Raw genomic sequence first — 20,810 nt, 5'->3', positions numbered from 1 at the left:
TCCCTAATATTTAGTATGCCAAAACAGTAGTATGTCATTATTCTCTGTATTCAAAAACAGTAAGCACAGCAGGAAATACCCAAACTACCTACTACAGCTGAAGTCAGAAGTTTAGATAGTTTGAAATCATTAAAACAATTTTTTTTTAACCAATCCACAGATTTCATATTAGCAAACTATAGTTTTGACAAGTTGTTTAGGACATCTGCTTTGTGCATGACAAGTAATTTTTCCAACAATTGTTTATAGACAGATTGTTTCACTTTTAAATGGACTATATCACAATTCCAGTGGGTCATAAGTTTACACGCACTAAGTTAACTGTGCCTTTAAGCAGCTTGAAAAATTTGAGAAAATTATGTCAAGCCTTTAGAGAACTAGCTTCTGATAGGCTAATTGGAATCAATTGGAGGTGTACCTGTGGATGTATTTTAAGGCCTACCTTAAAACCTTCAGTGCTTCTTTGCTTTACATAATAGGAAAATCAAAAGAAATCAGCAAAGCCCTCAGAAAATAAATGATGTACCCCCACAAGTCTGGTTCATCCTTGGGAGCAATTTTCAAATGCCTGAAGGTACTACGTTCATCTGTGCAAACAATAGTATGCAAGTATAAACACCATGAGACCACACAGCCATTATACACTCAGGAAGGAGATGTATTCTGTCTACCAAAGATGAACATGGTTTGGTGTGAAAAGTGCAAATCAATCCCAGAACAACAGCAAAAGACATTTTGAAGATGCTGGAGGAAATACGTAGACAAGTATCTATATCCACAGTAAATGAGTCCTATATTGACATAACCTGAAAGGCTGCTCAGCAAGGAAGAAGCCACTGCTCCAAAACTGCCATAAAAATCCAGATTATCGTTTGCAAATGCACATGGGGACAAAGATATTACTTTTTAGAGAAATGTCCTCTAGTCTAATGAAACAAAAATTAACTGTTTGGCCATAATGACCATTGTTATGTTTGGAGGAAAAAGGGTGAGGCTTGCAAGCCGAAGAACACCATCCCAACCGTGAGTCATGGGGTGGCAACATCATGTTGTGGGGGTGCTTTGCTGCAGTAGGGACTGGTGCACATCACAAAATAGATTGCATCATGAGGAAGAAAAATTATGTGGATATATTGAAGCAACATCTCAAGACATCAGCCAACGAAGTTAAAGCTCAGTCATAAATGGGTTTTCCAAATGGACAATGACCCCAAGCATACCTCCAAATTTGTGGCAAAATGGCTTAAGGACAAGTCAAGATATTGGAGTGGCCATCACAAGCCCTGACCTCAATTTTGAGGGCAGAACAGAAAAGGCGTGTGTGAGAAAGTAGGCCTACAAACCTGACACAGTTACACCAGTGGAGGAATGGGCCAAAATTCCAGAAACTTATTGACTTCAACTGTATTTTTGGTCAGATTCCAAGGTGTGGATTGACTGGACACTTTATGATCCCATATTTACATTTATGCATTTGGCAGACGCTTTTATCCAAAGCAACTTACATTGCACTTATTACAGGGACAATCCCCCTGGAGCAACCTGGAGTTAAGTGCCTTGCTCAAGGGCCCAACAGTGGCATCTTGGTGGTGCTGGGGCTTGAACCCCCGACCTTCTGGTCAGTAACCAGAAGCCTCAACCACTGAGCCACCACTGCCCCATATTCCCTCTGGAGCGGAGATGACATCATGTTCAAAACACTAGATTTAAAAGAATGCCTGCAAACCACAAGTCGGACAGCTCTTCTCAACTGTAAGGGATATATATTAACCAAGAAAGTTGTTTCTTGTGTTTAAATGGTGCTTGTTTAACAAAACCATTGTAGATTATTTATGCAGTTGTTATTATGTAATATATTTGGGACACGGGACAATGCCCATGTCACGCAGGTTTGGAACATCACAAGAGTGAGTTATTTATGCAGGAATTCAGTGTTGTATTCAAGACCTCCTAAACCGAGACCAAGTCAAGACCAAACCGGTGTGAGTCCCACACTGCATGACACACTTACGATAAAATGTGGAACATGTAAACCATAGGCACTCCTCAAACTGATCTGAAAGATCCACATTCCCATAAAAACACCCACAGAAACCAAATGAAGATTCCTCTTAATTCACCTCTTTTATTGCCATATATATTTATGCAGAGTGTAGTGTTACAACATTGATGTAACATAACATTATATACATTAGCTACACAGCTTTATGTGGCCTGTCATTGTTGATCACAAGCAAAAACATAACTTGGGAACAATTCACTACATGCCCTGTCCCCTCAATCTCTCACAAAGTAAACACACTATTAGCTACATCCCTCAATATATGTTAACCGGTTCATGATTTTACACACCCGGCCCCTTATCAAGCCTCCGAGAGGGATAAAGGCCGACTGCGGAAGGTGGTGCGACAGAGAGAGAATGTTTACGGGCAGCGTTGAACTGGTTTATTCTGGTGCCGAAACCCGGGAAAGAGGAGGCGAGAACCAGCTTGACAATATAAAAAATAGTTTAATGAAGAAATAAACCAAACGACACAAACACACACATCGGCCTCCGAGAGGGATAAAGGCCGACTGCGGATGGTGGTGCGACAGAGAGAGAATGTTTACGTGCAGCTGTCTGTCCGATGTGTGTGTTTGTGTTGTTTGGTTTATTTCTTCATTAAACTATTATTTATATTGTCAAGCTGGTTCTCCCCGCAATTTAGCGATTTCTCCACAGTTATGGTCTTGAATATAAAACGGGATATATATACACTCTGGAAATAAAATCCCGAGTCCTCTTTGTCTGAGACCGAGAGAAGACAGAGCAAAAATGTTATCGATTCCGAGACGAGACCATCAAAAAGACCGATCTCGAGTACTACAACACTGCCAGAATTTTTATTTTAGGTGATCTATCCCTTTAAGTGTCCAAAATCATTTCTGGAGCCTCTGTGTTTGTGTACGTGTGATTCACCAATCACTGTGTACACAAACAAGGGGTGAAGGTCCGTTAATGGAGGGGAAACTTGTTTGCTTGTGTATGGGGTCAAAGTTTCCATCTGTGTCTCAACGTAGATCAGTAACTCAGTACACCACTAAACTAGTGGGGGTTGAACTCTAAAGGCTGATACAAACTCAACCACTATCACTGACAAACAATATTGGCACACTGCAATGCATGTCACTTCAAAATATAACCACACTTATTGAGTTTATATAGCTCAAAGGCTTTTAAGACTGTATGCAAGGCAACATAAAATGCAATTACAGTTTTTCATAAAAATGCAACAGGCAATGAAAATCTAAAATAAAAAAAAGTCATTTGTGGATGCCTTTCTTGAAACATACTGAAACAGAGAAGTTTACTGGATTAAATACATTCTGCAAAGAGATTGTTCACACACTTTATCATGTTTAAATACAACAGAATAAGGTCACAAGCAGACATCACAAATGAAGAAGGAAGTACAAAAGAGAAGTAAGCTAAATTGGACAAAACTCCATTTGAAGACATTTTGTGATGGCCTCATTTGGAAAAACAATCCATACATAAATAAAATCATGATTTTTACATTTGTAATGCAAAAAGTTTTTTGTTAGGTTGAGGGTTAGAGTCTGGGTTAGTGTAAAGTAATTATAGTTAGATTTATCTAAAAACAATAGTATAGACTATGGTAAGTCCCCATTTAGATGTGCGTGTGTGTTTTTGTGTGTGTGTGTGAACAGAATTTAACACAGGAAAAGGATTCTGTTACCTGTGGTCCTCATTTCCTGCAATAAGAGCAATACTGTTCAGCACATGCCATGGTCGTAAATAAGGTGTGCTCTCAAAATAACGCTGTAAATATAGCCATATGTGATGTAGAGAAAGGGCATGATGCCTCAGAGCTCAGCACAGCTTATCTGCTGCACTCTTTTCATGTATTAAATGGGGCCTGTTAGACAGTTTAGCAAGATGTGCCAGAGTAAGATGCTAGAAACAAATGGTTAAGAGTTGAGTACACGACTGTTTGCCATCTGCATGCATCAACCACACAATCTTTCATCCCTGACTGAAAACTACAATCCTGAAATGTATTCACAAACTTTTGCACAGAGGTTGCGTTAACCAAAAATCTCTGTCATTAACAGATTTTTTTAAAACATTGATCGAAAAAGCTGTCTGTTATTTTGAGAGATTAAAAAACCATTGTAAACCATTTCAACCTAGTGCATCGGTTTTGACTTCACTCTCACGCCTGCTGTGTGTGTGCGCCCTGTTTATTGCCTGGCATAAAGATGCGTTTTGGGCGATCTGATCACAAGATGACAGATGCCATCGCCATTTACGCCTGGTAATATCTTTGGAACACATGTGTTGGGATTTTGAGGGGAGTGTCTCTGATTTCATGACAAAATACACAGTATTTACATCAGTGTGTTACTGTTAGATGATAAAGTGCAAAAAAGTAAAAGAACAAAAAGTCGAAAGCAGGGGCACACGTTTCTGCCAATTATACTTGCATTAAATCTAAGCGCATACATTACTTTTAGAGCAGAATTATCAGTTATATTGTGGAGTACATGTATTGAATTAGCTTCAGATGTGTGGGTTTCTCATCTGTGTCACACTATGTTGATATTAGGCACACTGAAAAAGTTCCGTGAACTTGTGGATGTAATGTTTATGCACCTTTTCAAATCTTCAGATTACAGTTATTTCTTTTAAATGCTGCATGTAACTGGCAAGTTTTAAAATCTTGTTTTAGTGTAGAAGGTGATTGACAGGTAGAACTTTCACCCTAGAACTCCTTATACAGTGCATTCAGAAAGTATTCAGACCCCTTAACATTTATCACATTTTGTTATGTTGCAGCCTTATGCTAAAATGCTTTAAATTATTTTATACATTTTCTTCACATCAATCTACAATCCATACCCCATAATGGCAAAGCAAACCCCATATTTTTTAAAAACTTTATACATTTATTAAAAAGTAAAAACTAAAATATCACATTGACATATGTGTTAAGACCCCTTAACTACTTACGTACTTAGTTGAAGCACTTTTGGCAGCGATTACAGTCTCAAGTCTTATTGGGTATGATTTGCACACCTCGTTTTGAGGCCAAACAGTTCAATCTTCATTTCATCACACTAGAGAATCTTGTGTCTCGCAGTCTGAGAGTCCTTTAGGTGCTTTGTTTCTTGCACAGAGGAGAAGCATCTGTCTGGCCACTCGGTGGTGTGTTGCAGTGATGGTTGTCCTTCTGCAAGTTTCTCCCATCTCTACACATGATCTCTGGAGCTCAACCAGACCATCGGGTTCTTGGTCACCTCTCTTACAAAGGCCCACCCGATTGCTCAGTTTCACCGGGCTCAACCAGGAGTCCTGGTTATTCCAAACTTCTTCCATTTAAGAATTATGGAGGCCACTGCACAGTGGCTTAAATGCAGACATTTTTTGTGGCCTTGCCCAGATCTGTGCCTCGACACAATCCTGTCACTGAGCTCTGAAGGCAGTTCCTTTAACCGTATGGCTTTTTGGTTTTTGCTCTGATATCCAATTTCAGCTGTGAGACATTATATAGACAGGTGCGTGCCTTTCCAAATCATGTCCAATCAATGTGTAGAAACATTTCAAAGATGATCCAAAGAAATGGAATGCACCTGAGCTAAATTTCAAATGCCATAGCAAAGGGTCTGAATACTTATCTCAGTGTGATATATATATATATATATATATTATATTAAAACATTTGAAAAGTTATAAAAAAAAAAAATCTTTTTTTTTGCTTTGTCATTATAGGGTATGGAGTGTAGATTGATGTAATAAAAAGAATTAAAGCATTTTAGCATAAGGCTGCAACAAAAGTTTTTTTTAATTTGTTTTTAAATGAAGGGGTCCGAATACTTTCTGAATGCACTGTATATTATAGTATCCACTGTTATGTGTATATCTGCAATTCTAATGACTAAATTCTAGTAAGCCTACTTATGAAATGAAAACAAAACTGAGGGATAAAAAAAGATTGTGATGGACATTTTACAACTTTAGATTGTTTAGCACAACCTCTGCACTCGCAAATAGCAAAGAGAGCTTTTTTTTCGTGATAAGTAAAAAAACAACATGAAAGATAAACTTGCGCCATTTATTACGGTACTCTGATTTGCATAGAATGGGGGAAAAAAAGCTGAAATTAATGAGACAGCAGTTCAGATATTGGTGATGTTTTTAAATCCTTTTTTGTCTGCTGCTTCCAAATGCCCTTCTCTCCTCTTGCGCTCTTTCTATATTTCATTGGCTGTTTCTTATTGTGGTTTCTTGCTCTTTGGGTCAGTGCGCATACCTGATGACTCAGACAAATTTCAAGTATACTTGAAATTCCCACACACTTTTCAGTGCAGCTGGAAATTAATAAACCAATAGATACAGATGAACAATTCAAACCAATAAACTTGTTTTTGTATCAAACTGTAATTCCAGAGACTGCTCTTGTCTCTCACTTTCTCTCATGCAGCTGTCAGCTATGTCAGAAGGGTAAGCATGCGCTTAATTGCATAGTTACTGAATTTAAGATGTTACAGGTCCTCATTCCAAATCCGGAGAAATTCTGTCATCTACATCAAGTGTGTCTGTGCATTTAATTTGTAGGCTGCTTATTTAATATTTATAAATATTTTTAAATATGTGAATGAGAAAAAAAATGTGTTTCATTAACAATGCACGTTATGCAATGCACCCCAAATGAGCCGTGTAACCCCCCCCCCTCCCATCATCATTTTCAGAATTAAAATCCAGGCCCTTAGTTTGTTATAATTCAATGTTCTCATTTGGCCCACCGCCCTCAGTCAAGATTGATTTTTAGCTCTTTTTAGGAAAAAGTTTGGGCACCACTGCTCTAGAATGTATAGAGAGTGGTGCGAAAAACTAATATACAACCAGTGAGCGCCAGTTCTGTGGACGAAAACACCTTGTTGATGAGAGGTCATCAGAGAATGGCCAGACTGGTTTGAACTGAAAAAGTATATGGTAACTCAGATAACCACTCTGTATTGAATTGTAGTGAGCAGAATAGCATTTCAGAATGCACAACATGTCGAATCTCGAGGCGGATGGGCTACAATAGCAGAAAACCACGTTGGGTTCCACTTCTGTCAGCCAAGAACAGAAAACAGTGCAGTGGGCATACTATTTGTGTATCTCAGCAGATATCCAGATTTGTCAGCCCAGGTGATGCGTTTCCAGTCATCTACTGTCAAGTTTTGGTGAGCCTGTGCCCACTGCAGCCTCAGTTTCCTGTTCTAAGCTGACAGTAGTGATACCCGGAGGGGTCTTCTGCTGCTGTAACCCATCCGCTTCAATGCCTGACATGTTGTGTGCTCAGAAAGCATACAACATGTCTTTTCTGCATAGCACTGTTGTAACGCGTGTTTATTTCTGTTACAGTCACCTTCTAGTCAGCTTGGACCAGTCTGGCCATTTTCCTCTGACCTCTGTCATTAACAAGCCTTTTTCGACCACAGAACTGCCTCTTGCTGGATGTTTTTCCACACCATTCTCTTTACACTCTAGAGACTGTTGTGCATGAAAGTCCCTGGGGATCAGTAGTTACAGAAATCCTCAAACCAGCCCATCTGGAACCAAAAATCAAGCCACTGTCAAAATCACTGAGATAAAATATTTTCCCCATTCGGAAGGTTGATGTGAACAATCCAGAATACAGGTACACCCCCTCCTTAAACCATAAACATTCAAAATTACATTAAACGATTAAAATAGAAAACATAAACCCACATTGTGTGTCTATTCAAAACATAAACTAAACCTGGAAATAAAGTTTTAGGATGTTGCAGGTGCAATTCACAGAAAAGGGCTAAATAATTGATCTTGTGATGTGCGAATGAGACTAGCGCAGCGCGTGCAAGCCATCACACTTTAATAGTGTATAGTCTCCCATTCATCTGATGAAAACACTCTGCATGATCATGAAGGATTACATCAAGATGTAGATTGGAAAACTTAATATAAATAAAACAGCCTGCTCCTCTCTGATTTACCCCTCTGTGTGATTTTGAAAAATGTATGACATAAGAGATATTTAAGATTCCACACTATTTTGTGATCAGTAATCAAACAAGCAAATTTGTGACATTAACTGTGTAAATTAATTTAGTACAAAAGGGCAAGTTTTCTTTCATTAAAGCACCTTCACATAATGCTCTGTTAAAATTCACATGCAGGATCATGATTATATCATAATCATTGGGTTTTTTGCAAATTTTTCACTCAAACTATATACTGATAATATAATTTGTAATTAAAAATAAACTATTAAAATAAACAATTAAATTCGAAAAATGCGAAGTAAATTTTTTCACAAGTGGACTCAAACTTCACGCAGCCACTTTTTCCTTTATTTCCCGACAAGGAAAATAAAAAAAAATTCCACTCCATGTCAAAAAGTTTGCCGACACCTGGTCTAATCTAACGTTTTTCGAAAAATGTATCGATTAGTCAGACAATTATTGCAGTGATTAATCATTAGCTCTTAACAGACAATTCAGCTTCTGCCTCAAGTTAATAGGTTGTATTAAACATCCTTTCTAAAAAAATAAAGAGGATAAAAATATCTTTTAAAAATACCTCTAAATGCCCCTCACTGATTACAGGAGAAAATACTTGAGAATTTATATTAAGTTTAATTCAGTAAAAAAAAATCTGAATTTGTTTTCAATTATCTAAAAATCCTTAAAACAAATACATTTACCTGAGGGACATACAGTAGAAGATATTAAGACTTGTTAGAGAATATATCTTGAATAAAAATATATTTTGTACATAAATGTAGTTTTTTCACAGTAAGACAAAATACACATATTCATCATTAGATTTATATTGTAAAAAATGAATTTAGTTGCGGTGTATAATGGGTGAAATATACCCTCCCTCACCTCCCTCACCTTTTTGTTCACTTGATTTCGATCCATCTTAAACTCACTAAAAACAAACTCTGTCTTCTTAATAAAGCTGCATATCGCAGAATTATTTACAATAAGATGCATCACATTGATTATGATTGAATACATCACCATCTTGTTAACATCTGAAGCTGTGGCAAACACGCATAAGAGACGAGGGTTTGCAGCAATTCATAGAAGTGGCTCTGACCACACAGAGAAATGTCAGGATAAGAGTTTGTTGTTTACACAACCCACTTCCTAATTATTTAAACTGTAATAAAGGATGCATTAAAAATAAAATGCTGGGGTGTTTCCTTTTTTAGACACTCATGCAAGTTTTGCTCCAGTGGAATGCCAGCTATGCTGTATTTCACAACAAGACTGATTCTGGATTTACTGAATTTGTATTATTGTATATTTCTCAAATACTTTGCAATCTACATCACCTTGAGCTGTCTGGAATGTTTGAGTGTGTCTGGACAGTAAGCTGTGCCTTTTTCCTTTCTGCCTGCAGCGGGATACTATTGCCCCTTTAGTGCTCTCACACATCATTATTTGAGTTTCATATGATTTCAGGTTACATCCAATGAGATAAAACAAATATTTAACAAATAATTTTTTTTTTGACCAAAACAAATATTAATAAATACTTAAACATTTTTAATTTTACAACAATCTCATGGGGGGCTACTTTTCTCAATTCCTGATTTATTCACATGGAATGCTTTTTAATGCATCAAGTTTTTGGCCTTCAATCACTTGTTTCCCAGCAAGACATGATGCAGCCATGAGCTGACTTACATTTATGTTGTTGTTCTTCGCAGATATCTTTTAACAAAAGGGCAGTTCACAAAAAAAGGAAATGTCTGTCATCATTACCCACCCTCAAGCCCATATTAATTTCTCTACTCCGGAACAGGAGATTTTAGACAGAATGTCAGTCACCATTCACTGTCACTGCATCTTTTTTTCCCATTCAATGAAAGTGAATGGTGACTGAAACTACCATTGTCCCTAACATCTCTTTTTGAGTTCAACGGAAGAAAGAAAGTCAAACTGATTTGCAACAACATGAGGGTAATAATGCTGGATGAATTGTATTTTTAGGTTCACTATTCCTTTAAGAGTTTAAATCAGTTCTCACCAGTTACATTAAAAATGGTCGTTTAGTGTTGTCAAAATGCAATGAAAATGTAAACAAAGGTGAGGAAATCCTGAGAGAGAAACTTGCCTCTCAGTTATGATGTAAACAGTAATGTAATATGAAAAAAAAAATATATATATATATATATATATATATATATATATACACACACACACACACCAACAACATATTTTGATATTAAGTATTTAATAATATTATGGCATCAATGCTGTATAATTATTATTGATCTATATTATTATATATAATAAAACAATAGCAATAGTTTTATCGCATCGCTTGCTTACAGATGCGGTAAAACTCAATTTGCATGTCGAATTAACAGGTATATAAAGGGTTATAGATCTGTAAAATCTTTAATTCAGTAAGTATACGCTCTCTCACTGCGAGCGCTCACACTGAACTCAACAAGCATTCAATGAATTGCTGATCTGCACAAGAGATAGAGCGATAGAGAGATGTTCTGTCAAATAAGAGGGAGAGAGGAAGAAAGAGTTTAAGAGAAAGACATTCGGGTCCACTGAGTCATAGTTGCTCCAGGTGGATGAACACAGCAGGCTTAAAACATTTCAGCTCTGATACACTTCCTGCTGCACGTGTCCTATGCTGCAAAACGCTGTCTATTAGCCCACATCAAAAGAAATCAGCGAATGAGCCAACATGTACAAGCATGAAAGACACTACACAATATGCTCTGTCCCAACAGAGAGAACGAGAAGAAACGATGGGATGAGATTGAGAAGAGAATGTCAGAGTAACCCAGATACACTTGCAATCTCTTTGTCAATGGACAGTTTGTGTCTGCCCCGGTTTTGAACACTTAAACGAATAGTTCACCCAAAAATGAAAATGATGTCATCATTTACTCACCCTCATGTTGTTCCAATCAAATACTGTATGACATGTATTCTTCCGTGGAACAATAAAGGAGATGTTAGGCAGTATGTTAGATTCAGTCCCCTTTCACATGCATTGCATCTTTTTCCATCCAATAAAACGTGACAATGAAAAAAGTTAACATTCTGCCTAACATCTCCTTTTGTGTTCCACAGAAGAAAGTCATATGGGTTAAGAGTAACATAATGGTGATAGAATTTTCATTTTTGGTTGAACTATCCCTTTGAGTGGTCAAATACAAATACATCTGACATCCACCACATTGTAGTTTTATAAATACTCAAAGCAGTGAGGCTAATGAGCCGATCACCCTACATTTACAGTGCTCTAGATTTAATAATTGCATATTTGTGTAATTCCAAATATACTTGGCCGCTAAAAGTTACTATCCAAATCTAAAGTAACCAAGTTTTTGTGAACTGACGAGTGAATGAATGCATTTCTCCTTCAGGTCTTCATTCAGTGTACCACCAAAATAAAAGCTTCAGCCCCAATAAAGGTCCACATAGCCATTCGGCATGCAGGTTAAGAAAATATTACATAATTATGGTACTGTTTAATAATAACAATAATAATTGTTGTTGTTGTTAATTTTATCCAAAAATATATTTCTATAATAATTTCTTAAAGCTGAAGTATGTAATTTCTGCTACACAAGCGCCAATGAACGGAACAGCTTTCCGAATACTCCCCATACCTGCAGATTTTCAAACTGTCAGATAGTTCCGCCCCCAACTCACACCACTGGTTGAGTAATGTTGATGGGGCGGGTATAAGCGGGTCACAAACAGAGGTCTAAAAACAAACAGACGATTTTGGTTATGGACTTATAATTGGATTCCAAAAAACAATAATGAAAAAGTGGGCTCAGACCCTATCACAAACTGGATAAAAACAGGTTCAGGTATCCTTTATGTTTCACTATATTTTTTATTTATTTAGTTCTTTTTAAAAACCCTTTCTTGAATAGTATTTCTATTGGCAGTAGAGCATGTTTGCCCATAACCAAATTGTCCCAGTTGCTAGGTAGGGTACAGTCACATGGGGTAACCTCCTTGTGATCGCTATAATGTGGTTCTCGGTGGGGAGCATGGTGGGTTGTGCGTGGATGCCTCCATGGCAAAGGGTGACTATTTTGAAGATGCTAAAATATAACACAGTTTTGATTCATTTTGGATTTTGTTTAGTCACAACATAATTCCCATAGTTACATTTACGTTATTCCATAGTTTTGATGACTTAACTATTACTATTTATTATATTATAAATTATAATAAAGAAAGAGTGTTTCAAAACTTTTGACCGGTAGTGTATATTTTTTTACTGATGCTACCAAATCATCTGTAGAACTATATGATATTCTGGAGCCCTGTGACATGTATGTTCTGTTAAATAGGTTTAATGTTATCTATTGGTGTTTGTTTAATAAAAATACTAGTGAAAGTAATTTTCTGCATTGAGGCATTTCATTATTTGACAATACATTATTAGCTCCCAGTAAATAATAAACATACACACACGACAAGGCGAAGGTCATTTTAAGCAATTACTCCACAGACGTGCGTAAACGGAGGTCCGGCATTGCAGGCTCGTGGACGCGCGCACAGCAGCACTGCTGATGAAAAAAAATCCTAGGGGAAACACTGTGTATATATTACGATATGTAAATATCCATGTGCGCTGTGTGTGCACATCTAACAGTAGGCAGGGCTTCATGTGAGACTGAGAGAATTGAAGGACATTTTTTTCCGCCATTGAAAATTTCAATGAAATTCAGCAAGTTCAATGACATTCATTATGCGTTTGAATATGCTTTTCATTGGACACGCGCATCTATGCTTCATGTATCTCTGGAGCACACAAGTCCAGCAAGCTTGCCGACATTTGTGCAACAGAGATAGGTGAGCACAGAGCTGGATCATTTGCTCTTAATCAAAATCATGGCGAAGACCAGGGCTGTATTAACACATAGGCTTATCGAGAGCCTATAAGTGTTTATTTTTGTTGGAATTCTTTTTTACTTATGTAATATTTTCTTTGTTGCATTGCTTTGAGAAGATGTTTCTTAAGTTTATAATAGTAATAACATCGGTAAACAACATTGTGAAATTTAGCATTAAGGTAATGTTAATGAAAAACCAAGTTTAGTGTTTTTCTTTTTTACTTTGACTATGTTTGTCAAGTTCAAAATAAAGGGAAAATTATAAAAGTAGTTTTCATTTATAAAGTATCCACTGTATACACTGAGTGAAAAAAAAATGTTTTGCTTTCCTCAAAAGATTTACTATAGCGTGATATCATTATCATGGAACAAAATTATTCATATCATGATATAAGATTTGTCAAATGGCCCACCCCTACTTGAGCCAATGACATATGCAAAATATCTATATCTGTAGCAATGTTGTCAGGAAAAAATTAAACAAAATCTAGTCTTGTATATCATCGACTGAGTTATGAATCTACAACAGTGCTCTCTGCCAGTGGGGAAAGAAGGGGATTTTTTTTTTTTAAAGAAAGGGAGAGAGAGATGCTACAAGCTTAAGCCAACTTTTTTCAAACACAAACACACCTCCATCTCCGCTTTAACTATGATAAACAAATGAGCAATCGAAGGCTTGCTGAGAACACTGACTCACACTTCATTCTCCTACAGCAACACAGACACACCACACACACACCCTCAAACAAGTACATAGCAGCCCCTAAACAAAGTAGTTACAAAGAAGATACAATTTCAGAGCAAAGGAGTTGTTGGAGAATGCAACAGGAATGTGGAACTGTTTGAATGATGATCTGTTTGTGCACTCTTAACTACTGAACAATTGTCTATAATATTATTCAGAACATAAAAATGCTCTACATTCAGATCTTCCAGATCACAGTGACGTAGTTATCGAAAAATTAGACTAACACATTGAGGAAGTCTTTTTTCAATCAACACATAAAATACCAGAAACAGTGTAGTGTGGGAAAACAAAAACACTGCAAAAAAGTATATTCTTAGTGAGTATATTGGTCTTGTTTTCCAGTAAACACCTTAAAGGGATAGTTCACCTAAAAGTGATACTTGACTTACCCTCATGTTTTTCATAACCAGTATCAAAGACTTTATTCTCTTGAATGTTAGGTCGTATGCAAGCATCCTTTAATTGCAAGAAACAAGATGCAATGAAAGCAGCTGGTGCTAACATTGTCCAATTTTGGCTTCTAAAGATGAGAGAAAGTCATACAGGTTTGGAACAACATTAGGGTGGATACATGATGTCAGAATTGTCATTTTTAGGTGAACGATCCTTTTAAAAGTAGAAAAATTATTTACCTGCAAAAAAATAAAACAGTACAAATAAGGCTTGATTTCAGAGAACAGATCTTAAAAATACGTTTATTTTGTCTTGTTGCACTGGCATTTTCTCACTTGTTTAAAACAAATAGGTGAAAAATAAGTTTAAAAAAATCTGCCCGTGCTACAAGACAAAATACACTTATATTGAAGATGCATTATCTGAAAACCATTTTATAATTTGCAATTTTCCTTATTGGGTGAATTTATCTTGTTTTAAAGATGTTTACATATTTTACTTAAAAACAAGACAAAAATTTTTTAAATGAAATTGTCATCATTTCCTCACTCTCTGTGACACTAAAGATGTTCATCAGAATGACAGCCTCAGTCACCATTCACTCTCATTGAAAGGGGGAAAAAAAAAAGGTACAATGAAAGTGAATGGTAACTAACATCTACTAAAGAAAAAAAGCCTGTTTGGCTTGGAATGACAGAATTAAAATTTTCAGGTGAACTATCGCTTTAAGAATATTATTAGCCAAGTTGGTATGTCGAAGTCCATTCAGTAAGTAGAGAGACGTGACTTTTATTCTTGCAGTAACTTTAAAAGAACAAAATTAGAGACATTGAATGAACTTATATTTAACATGTAAGGAGTCATACTGTGTGTGCTTCAGAAGGAAAGCTTACCTTTAGATGCTGCTGTAAGCACCTCAGATTTGATTAAATCTATACTGGCATAGGCACCATTCTCTGGAGGAGGAGCACTGGAGGTTGCCAAGGAAATCACATCATGAGTGTTCCCAGGCCGGAGGTCATCTCTCAGGTCTAGGGCAATGTAGTTTAGGCCATTCTGGTGTTCTGCAGGTAAAGTTCTTCCAGGCCTCACAGAGGAGGTTCCCGGTATCACCTCACTGCTAGGTGTCACACGGTCTGTCCAAACGCTGTCAAAAGAGTTCTGACACGTGTTGCATCCCACCTGTTGACTGTTGCTAGGCACTGTGCCATTGGCATCCAGGCCACTTCCACCTGATGCTGCTGCTGATGTCACAAAGGTCTCTGAGCTGTGTCTCCGCCTGCCTTGAGGATCAGCACGGACAACCCTGGGCTCCATCGGGGGAGTGCAAGGGAAAAACTGACGTTCCAGGATACACAGGCGCTCAAGCATATCTGTAGGGCTCTTAGTCTCCTCCCCAGCTGCAAAGGACATTTCTGTGTAGTCGTCAGGTTTTTCCATAGCAAACTCGCTGCAGTGAGAGGATGAGGTGGGCCGGACATATGAAGGAGGATTCCAGGGGGCCACCAGTGAGGTCCTTGGGGACCGACTCTTTGGTGGAAGACCACCCACCTCGACAGTCATGTAGTCCTGTGGCAGGGGGGACTTACGTTGTTCCCTGCCGATATTGAGGGTTGAGGTGGGGCCTTCAGCAGACAATGGACATGCAGGATGTGTGGGCCGATCCCCAATTTCAATATTGATGTACTCTCCAGGGCTGGAAGGGCACACTGGTGTTTCACCTGTTCTTAGAGTGCCGTGCAAGCTCCGCCTTACCAGGGGTAGGCGGTTCGGCCGAACTGCTAGGCGGTCGGAGTATCCATTGTGATGCAGAGCTTCAGAAGGTGGGCACATGCTACTACGATCTGGGGTGCAGACCGATTTAGCTGGTGAACTCATGGGAACGTACTCATCATGCTCAGGCTGATCTCGGGATGGAGCTCTATATGAGCGAGGGAGGGAGAAATATGGACTGTAGGACTTGGGGATCACAGGAGTGGTCAAGGCATAGTAATTCTCATTAGAAACCCTTTGAACATTAGCTGTGGGGGTATTCTGAGACATATCCATGTATTCGCCATTCTCAGGGCGATTTGAGTCTCTATGTCCATCTCCTCGTCTGCTAGAGTCAGGGCTGGAAGGGACGGTGGAGTAAGTAGCCCCACTCCTACCGGGGAGCATCATCATATAGCCTTGAGAGTCCATGTGCTGGGGAACAGGTAAAGCAGCACTTTGGACTTGTGGAGAGCCAGAAAGGAGGATTTTTGGTTGCATAAGCATGTAGTCTGCATCACTGGTGGAGGGCAGCACACCTGCCATCATGGGCATGTAGCCATCATCTTTAGGGGCATCTGCAGGACGTAAGATAGGGGGGCGGTCTTGGCTGTGTTCAGAACTAGAGCTATAGTCAGAACAGAGGGAGGAGGAGTTAGAGATGGTCTGAGCACTGGCACTCCAAGAGCTATCCTCAACCACAGCCTCGTCCAGCGAGAAGGTGGTCTGGGTCATCTTCTGATATACAGCCACTCCAGCAGCACTAGCGCCCCCAACCTGCCTGGAGAAGGAGTGTGTCCGCCTCCTTAACGACCCCGGTCGTGAATCTTCGTCAGTACTCTCATCACGGGTCGCCTCACCTGTGCCCGTTCCGAACACATCACGGTTAAATCCCATTGCCATGTAGTCACTGAGGCAGTGCTCCTCGCGGATGGGTGGCGTGTTTCCCAGAGACTCGGGGGTGTTGCTGCGTACTCTGAAGTAGCGGAGGTCTCCAGGGCTGGAGCCATACTCATCAGAGGAGTTGAAACCTCCATCACTCGGGGATCCACAAATGGATGCGCTGGAAGGGCGAGTAATGGTGTCGGTCACAGAGCCATGCCCACTGCTGCTGGACATGCTGACTGGGCTGGTGGTTGAGGGAAAATGCGAGACTGGCAGCGAGGCAGAGCGTGCATGATGGGTGGAGCCTGGCAGGGCACGAATGTAGCGGCTGCCAGCCCCACTGCTACTTTCCTGGCGGCTCAGGTTAGCACGGGCCGTGTTGAGATGAATAAGGCTACCTGTCACAGAACGAAACGGGCGGTTCATGGTGCTTTCTCCCTCACTGGAGGTGCGGAATCTATACCCACTCGCTCCATTGCTCTTCCTGCTGGGTGGAGTGCCCACCACAGACTCGGTCCGAGACCGCCGCTGGAGCCCTGTCTGACTGGGTGGCAGGTTGCCTAAGTGTCGCCGTGTGGTGATAAAACCCATTGAGTTGGAGCCAGACGACTGGCTTTTGCTTCTCGGCCTGAACTCAGCAAAAGCCTTGAGGGCCTTCATGGTCTCCAGAATGGTTTCATGCATGTTTTGAGCCACCACAGAATCGTCCACTTGCATCCAAACCTCCCCAGGTCCTATAGAAGAGGAGCGGCCGACCTCAATGAAAAAGAAGCTCTCCGAATGGCCACAGCGCCGTATGTTCATAAGCTGTAAATTCACACAAGGCGTCTCAGAGTTAAGCTTCATCAGATGTATGCTCTCAGCAGACAGACAGAGCCTATACACACCGGTTAGATTTTTAGTCTGGCCCAAGCCCTTTGGTTTAACATTCACCTGCCACACTTCTTTAAAATCAGTGCCAGCAGTTACAGTACCATAGCCGTAATCAATATCCTCCGCGTCCATGTGGCATCTCTTGCACTCACTCATGAGCTCGCTGAGCGCCTGGTGCCACTCCTCTTGCTCCAGTTCATTCTCGGCGACAATCGCGAAGTATTCATCCTTGGTATACAGAGCAATGAGATGTTTATGCTTAGAATCCGCCCTTTTATTGACAGTAAAGCACTGGTAGAGATAGATCACCCTTTTCGGAGGAGAGGCGCTCACCGCAGCCCCGCCAGATGAAGCTGAGGAGCCGGCGGCGGTCGAGCAGAGGGTGTTACGAAATTTCTTTTCGCTATCGTAGTATTCCAATCTGCTCGGCCCTAAATGACTCGTCGCCCGCAAGACAAAAAACCTCTTATGACCGTGTTTCTGCTTTCTTAGGTAACCGCACTTTCTGATGTCGTCCGCGACAGCGGAACTGGCGTTCACAGCAGAGGTAGCGTGTGTGTTGCTCGAACTACCGCCTGAGTCCTCATGTGCCCGGTTTAAAGAGTACGTGGACCCCTTCCTCGCCGGTGATTCCAGGTTGTTTTCATGAGCAGCGTGTTGCCGGTAGCGACACTGTTGTTGGTGTGCTTCACCCGGCTGTTGATCGGAGGGCGGTGAGCGTTGTTGATGAAAACCAGCGCCGCTAACATCCAGTACGGAAGAGGGTTCCCCGCCGTTCGCCGTTGCAGCTGCTGCACGGTTAGTTCCGAGAGCCCTCTGTTGCGTTTCCAGCATCAACATAGCGGCTTCACCTTCTTGGGAATTTGCTAAATTTGCCATTAGATAAGAGAGACTTCACCTTAGGCTCACAGACCGAGACCCCATTTTGGTTTGGGGAGGCTTAAGTCTTCTCAGTGTTGCGCTTCTCCCAGCCGCCACATGAAAAGCAGATATTCCAGCCAATGCTCCTCGAACTCAATGCCAGCGACTGCAGCATGACCACATTTACCCGTTCTATTAACGGTAGATCCTCCTAGCGGGCTACCAATCTGCTCTTCGCACCCTGTGTACACTACGGAGCACAGCACAAACAACACATGACTCGTGCGTCATTCGCCTGTGGGTGGGCGGGTGCAATGACGAGGCGTCCGATTGGACGAGATGAGTGATTGTAAGCTTCTGCTCTGAAACCGAACCAATCACGGTAGGCCTATTGGATCCACGTCAATGTGACTGACCAATAGTTTCACTTGGAGTTTCACTGAACTGGCATGGTAAAAATATCGAAACGTAGGCATATATCATTAATCTTAATTTCACCTACATAGGTGTACATTTACTAACCAGAAGTTGGATGTCAGGCAGTTGTTCTTAAAGAAACTGGAAAGTGTATAGGTATTATTATGGTCAGTACTAGTGTGCATTGCTTTGAGAAAAAATATATCATAATAATGCATTATTATTTTTGGTGTATTTTGTATTTTATTATTTTTTTACCCACTGCCTACTTTTTGTTGTTATGTTCTGAGCATAGTAATAAAAAAACTGGCAAGGTGATGTCGGATGACTGATAAAGTTTTGTCCAATCAGATCATAGAACGTAGGTTGCGTCATACAGTGTAGCGCGTTCATTGGCTGTAATGTTTGATCGAAGGATCATCCGTCCAATCACGAGCTCCTGTACTGTACGCTGTCTGCTTAACATTGAATTTCGACTTACTGCAGCTACCTTACATTTTTGCCAACCACCAACAAACAAATCCTTTTATCCGATTAGTTTTGTAGTTTGCGAGTGATTGGTATTTTAGAGCATAAGTAGTCTGGCTTTTCAGTACGTGGGAGAACTTACAGGTTACTGAAAGTTATTGAATTGCAATAAAATGGCTATAATAATACAGTTAATAATACAGTTAATTTTATAACCACTCGTTTTACACACAAAGGCAACTACTGGCAGCTAAATGTGTTTTGAATGTGTGTACAGATGGGATTCTTGTAAATGTGTGTTGCTTATAATGAGCGTGGGAAAGCAGACTCTCAAATCTGGAGTGGCAAATCAAAAATCATGTGAAAGCATGATGCTAAAAGGAAAAAAACAGAGACAAATTAGAACCTAATTAGTATAAATGGTGTCACTTGTGTTATAGTAACACTAAATACCATAATTATTTAATTTGTATAAATAATACTGCTGTTATGAACAAAACCATTGTCAAGATATATCACTTTGCTTGTATGTACACATGTATGCATAAAAACAATTTCCAATGCTATGTTCAATGCTTAATTAAGTCTCTTCACACTGATGATTATTAGACCTGGACTGTATGCGACATGCAGAGTAGTGCATAAAAGCTACTCTGTTGAAGATGGAACATTTCGTTCCAAAGTTCAATGCCCTATCTGACCTGCTAAGTAATTATTGTGAAACAATTATTGTGTTCATTCATTCATGTGGAACAAAGGTCAACAACACATTGAAATGTATTTGGTGAAATTGATGCGAGGAACAATAACTGATGGTCAGTCTTAGTCAAGGTAGTTAGAGTCTCTAAATAAAATGTGATAGTTTAATTTTCAATATAATAGAAGGTGTATCTTAAGTGTTTTGTCGTGCCATTGATTTCCTCTAAATTACATTGATGGCTCCCTCATATTGTGACCATTCTGAACTAACAAAATTGATATTATAAACATAACGTATTCCTCATTTTATTACTGTTCACTATGACACAGTGTTGTAAGATCAGCTTGGTTTTGTCTCTAAGGTGCACCAAATTGCCTACATTGTATTGTGTGTAAACATTAAAGTGTATAATGAACAGTGTTGAGTAAGTTACTAAAAAAAAGTATTCCACTAACAAATTACTAACCACTTCTCTCAAATTATAATCAGATTACTGATTACTTAATGGGAAAAGTCACTATTACTAATTACTTTACTTTTAAATGACTTTAAAAAATTACGCTCACCAAATTCAAAAGAATGTCTATTTTCTCCAAGTTCATTGTCACACATCCTTCAGCAGTCACAGAAACACAAACAGACTTACATATGAATTCACGTTTTAATGGAATTACATAATTCATGTTTTTTTTAGAAATATTTGTAATGTACTTAAAAGGAATTAATATCATTGAAAGACAGTAAATGTAATCTGAACACAAGAATTTAAAATGTAATGCACTAC

The 20,810-nt window shown here is 39.4% G+C and overlaps 1 protein-coding gene across 1 annotated transcript in view; it reads right to left on the bottom strand.

Moving 5' to 3' along the window:
- LOC127654729 (insulin receptor substrate 2-B-like) overlaps positions 1-18,691 on the bottom strand; it is a 32,008-nt gene extending 13,317 nt beyond the window's left edge. Inside the window, exon 1 of the mRNA XM_052142049.1 lies at positions 14,964-18,691. Within this exon, the coding sequence (XP_051998009.1) occupies positions 14,964-18,459 (3,496 nt within the window). The 5' untranslated portion in view covers positions 18,460-18,691. The remainder of the gene's footprint in view (positions 1-14,963) is intronic.
- Between the last annotated feature and the right edge of the window lie 2,119 nt (positions 18,692-20,810).

Source organism: Xyrauchen texanus, chromosome 2, assembly GCF_025860055.1.
Source record: "Xyrauchen texanus isolate HMW12.3.18 chromosome 2, RBS_HiC_50CHRs, whole genome shotgun sequence".
Taxonomy (NCBI): Eukaryota; Metazoa; Chordata; class Actinopteri; order Cypriniformes; family Catostomidae; genus Xyrauchen; species Xyrauchen texanus.
The sequence above is the reverse complement of the archived record's forward strand: the minus strand, read 5'-3'. Positions and strand labels throughout refer to the sequence as shown.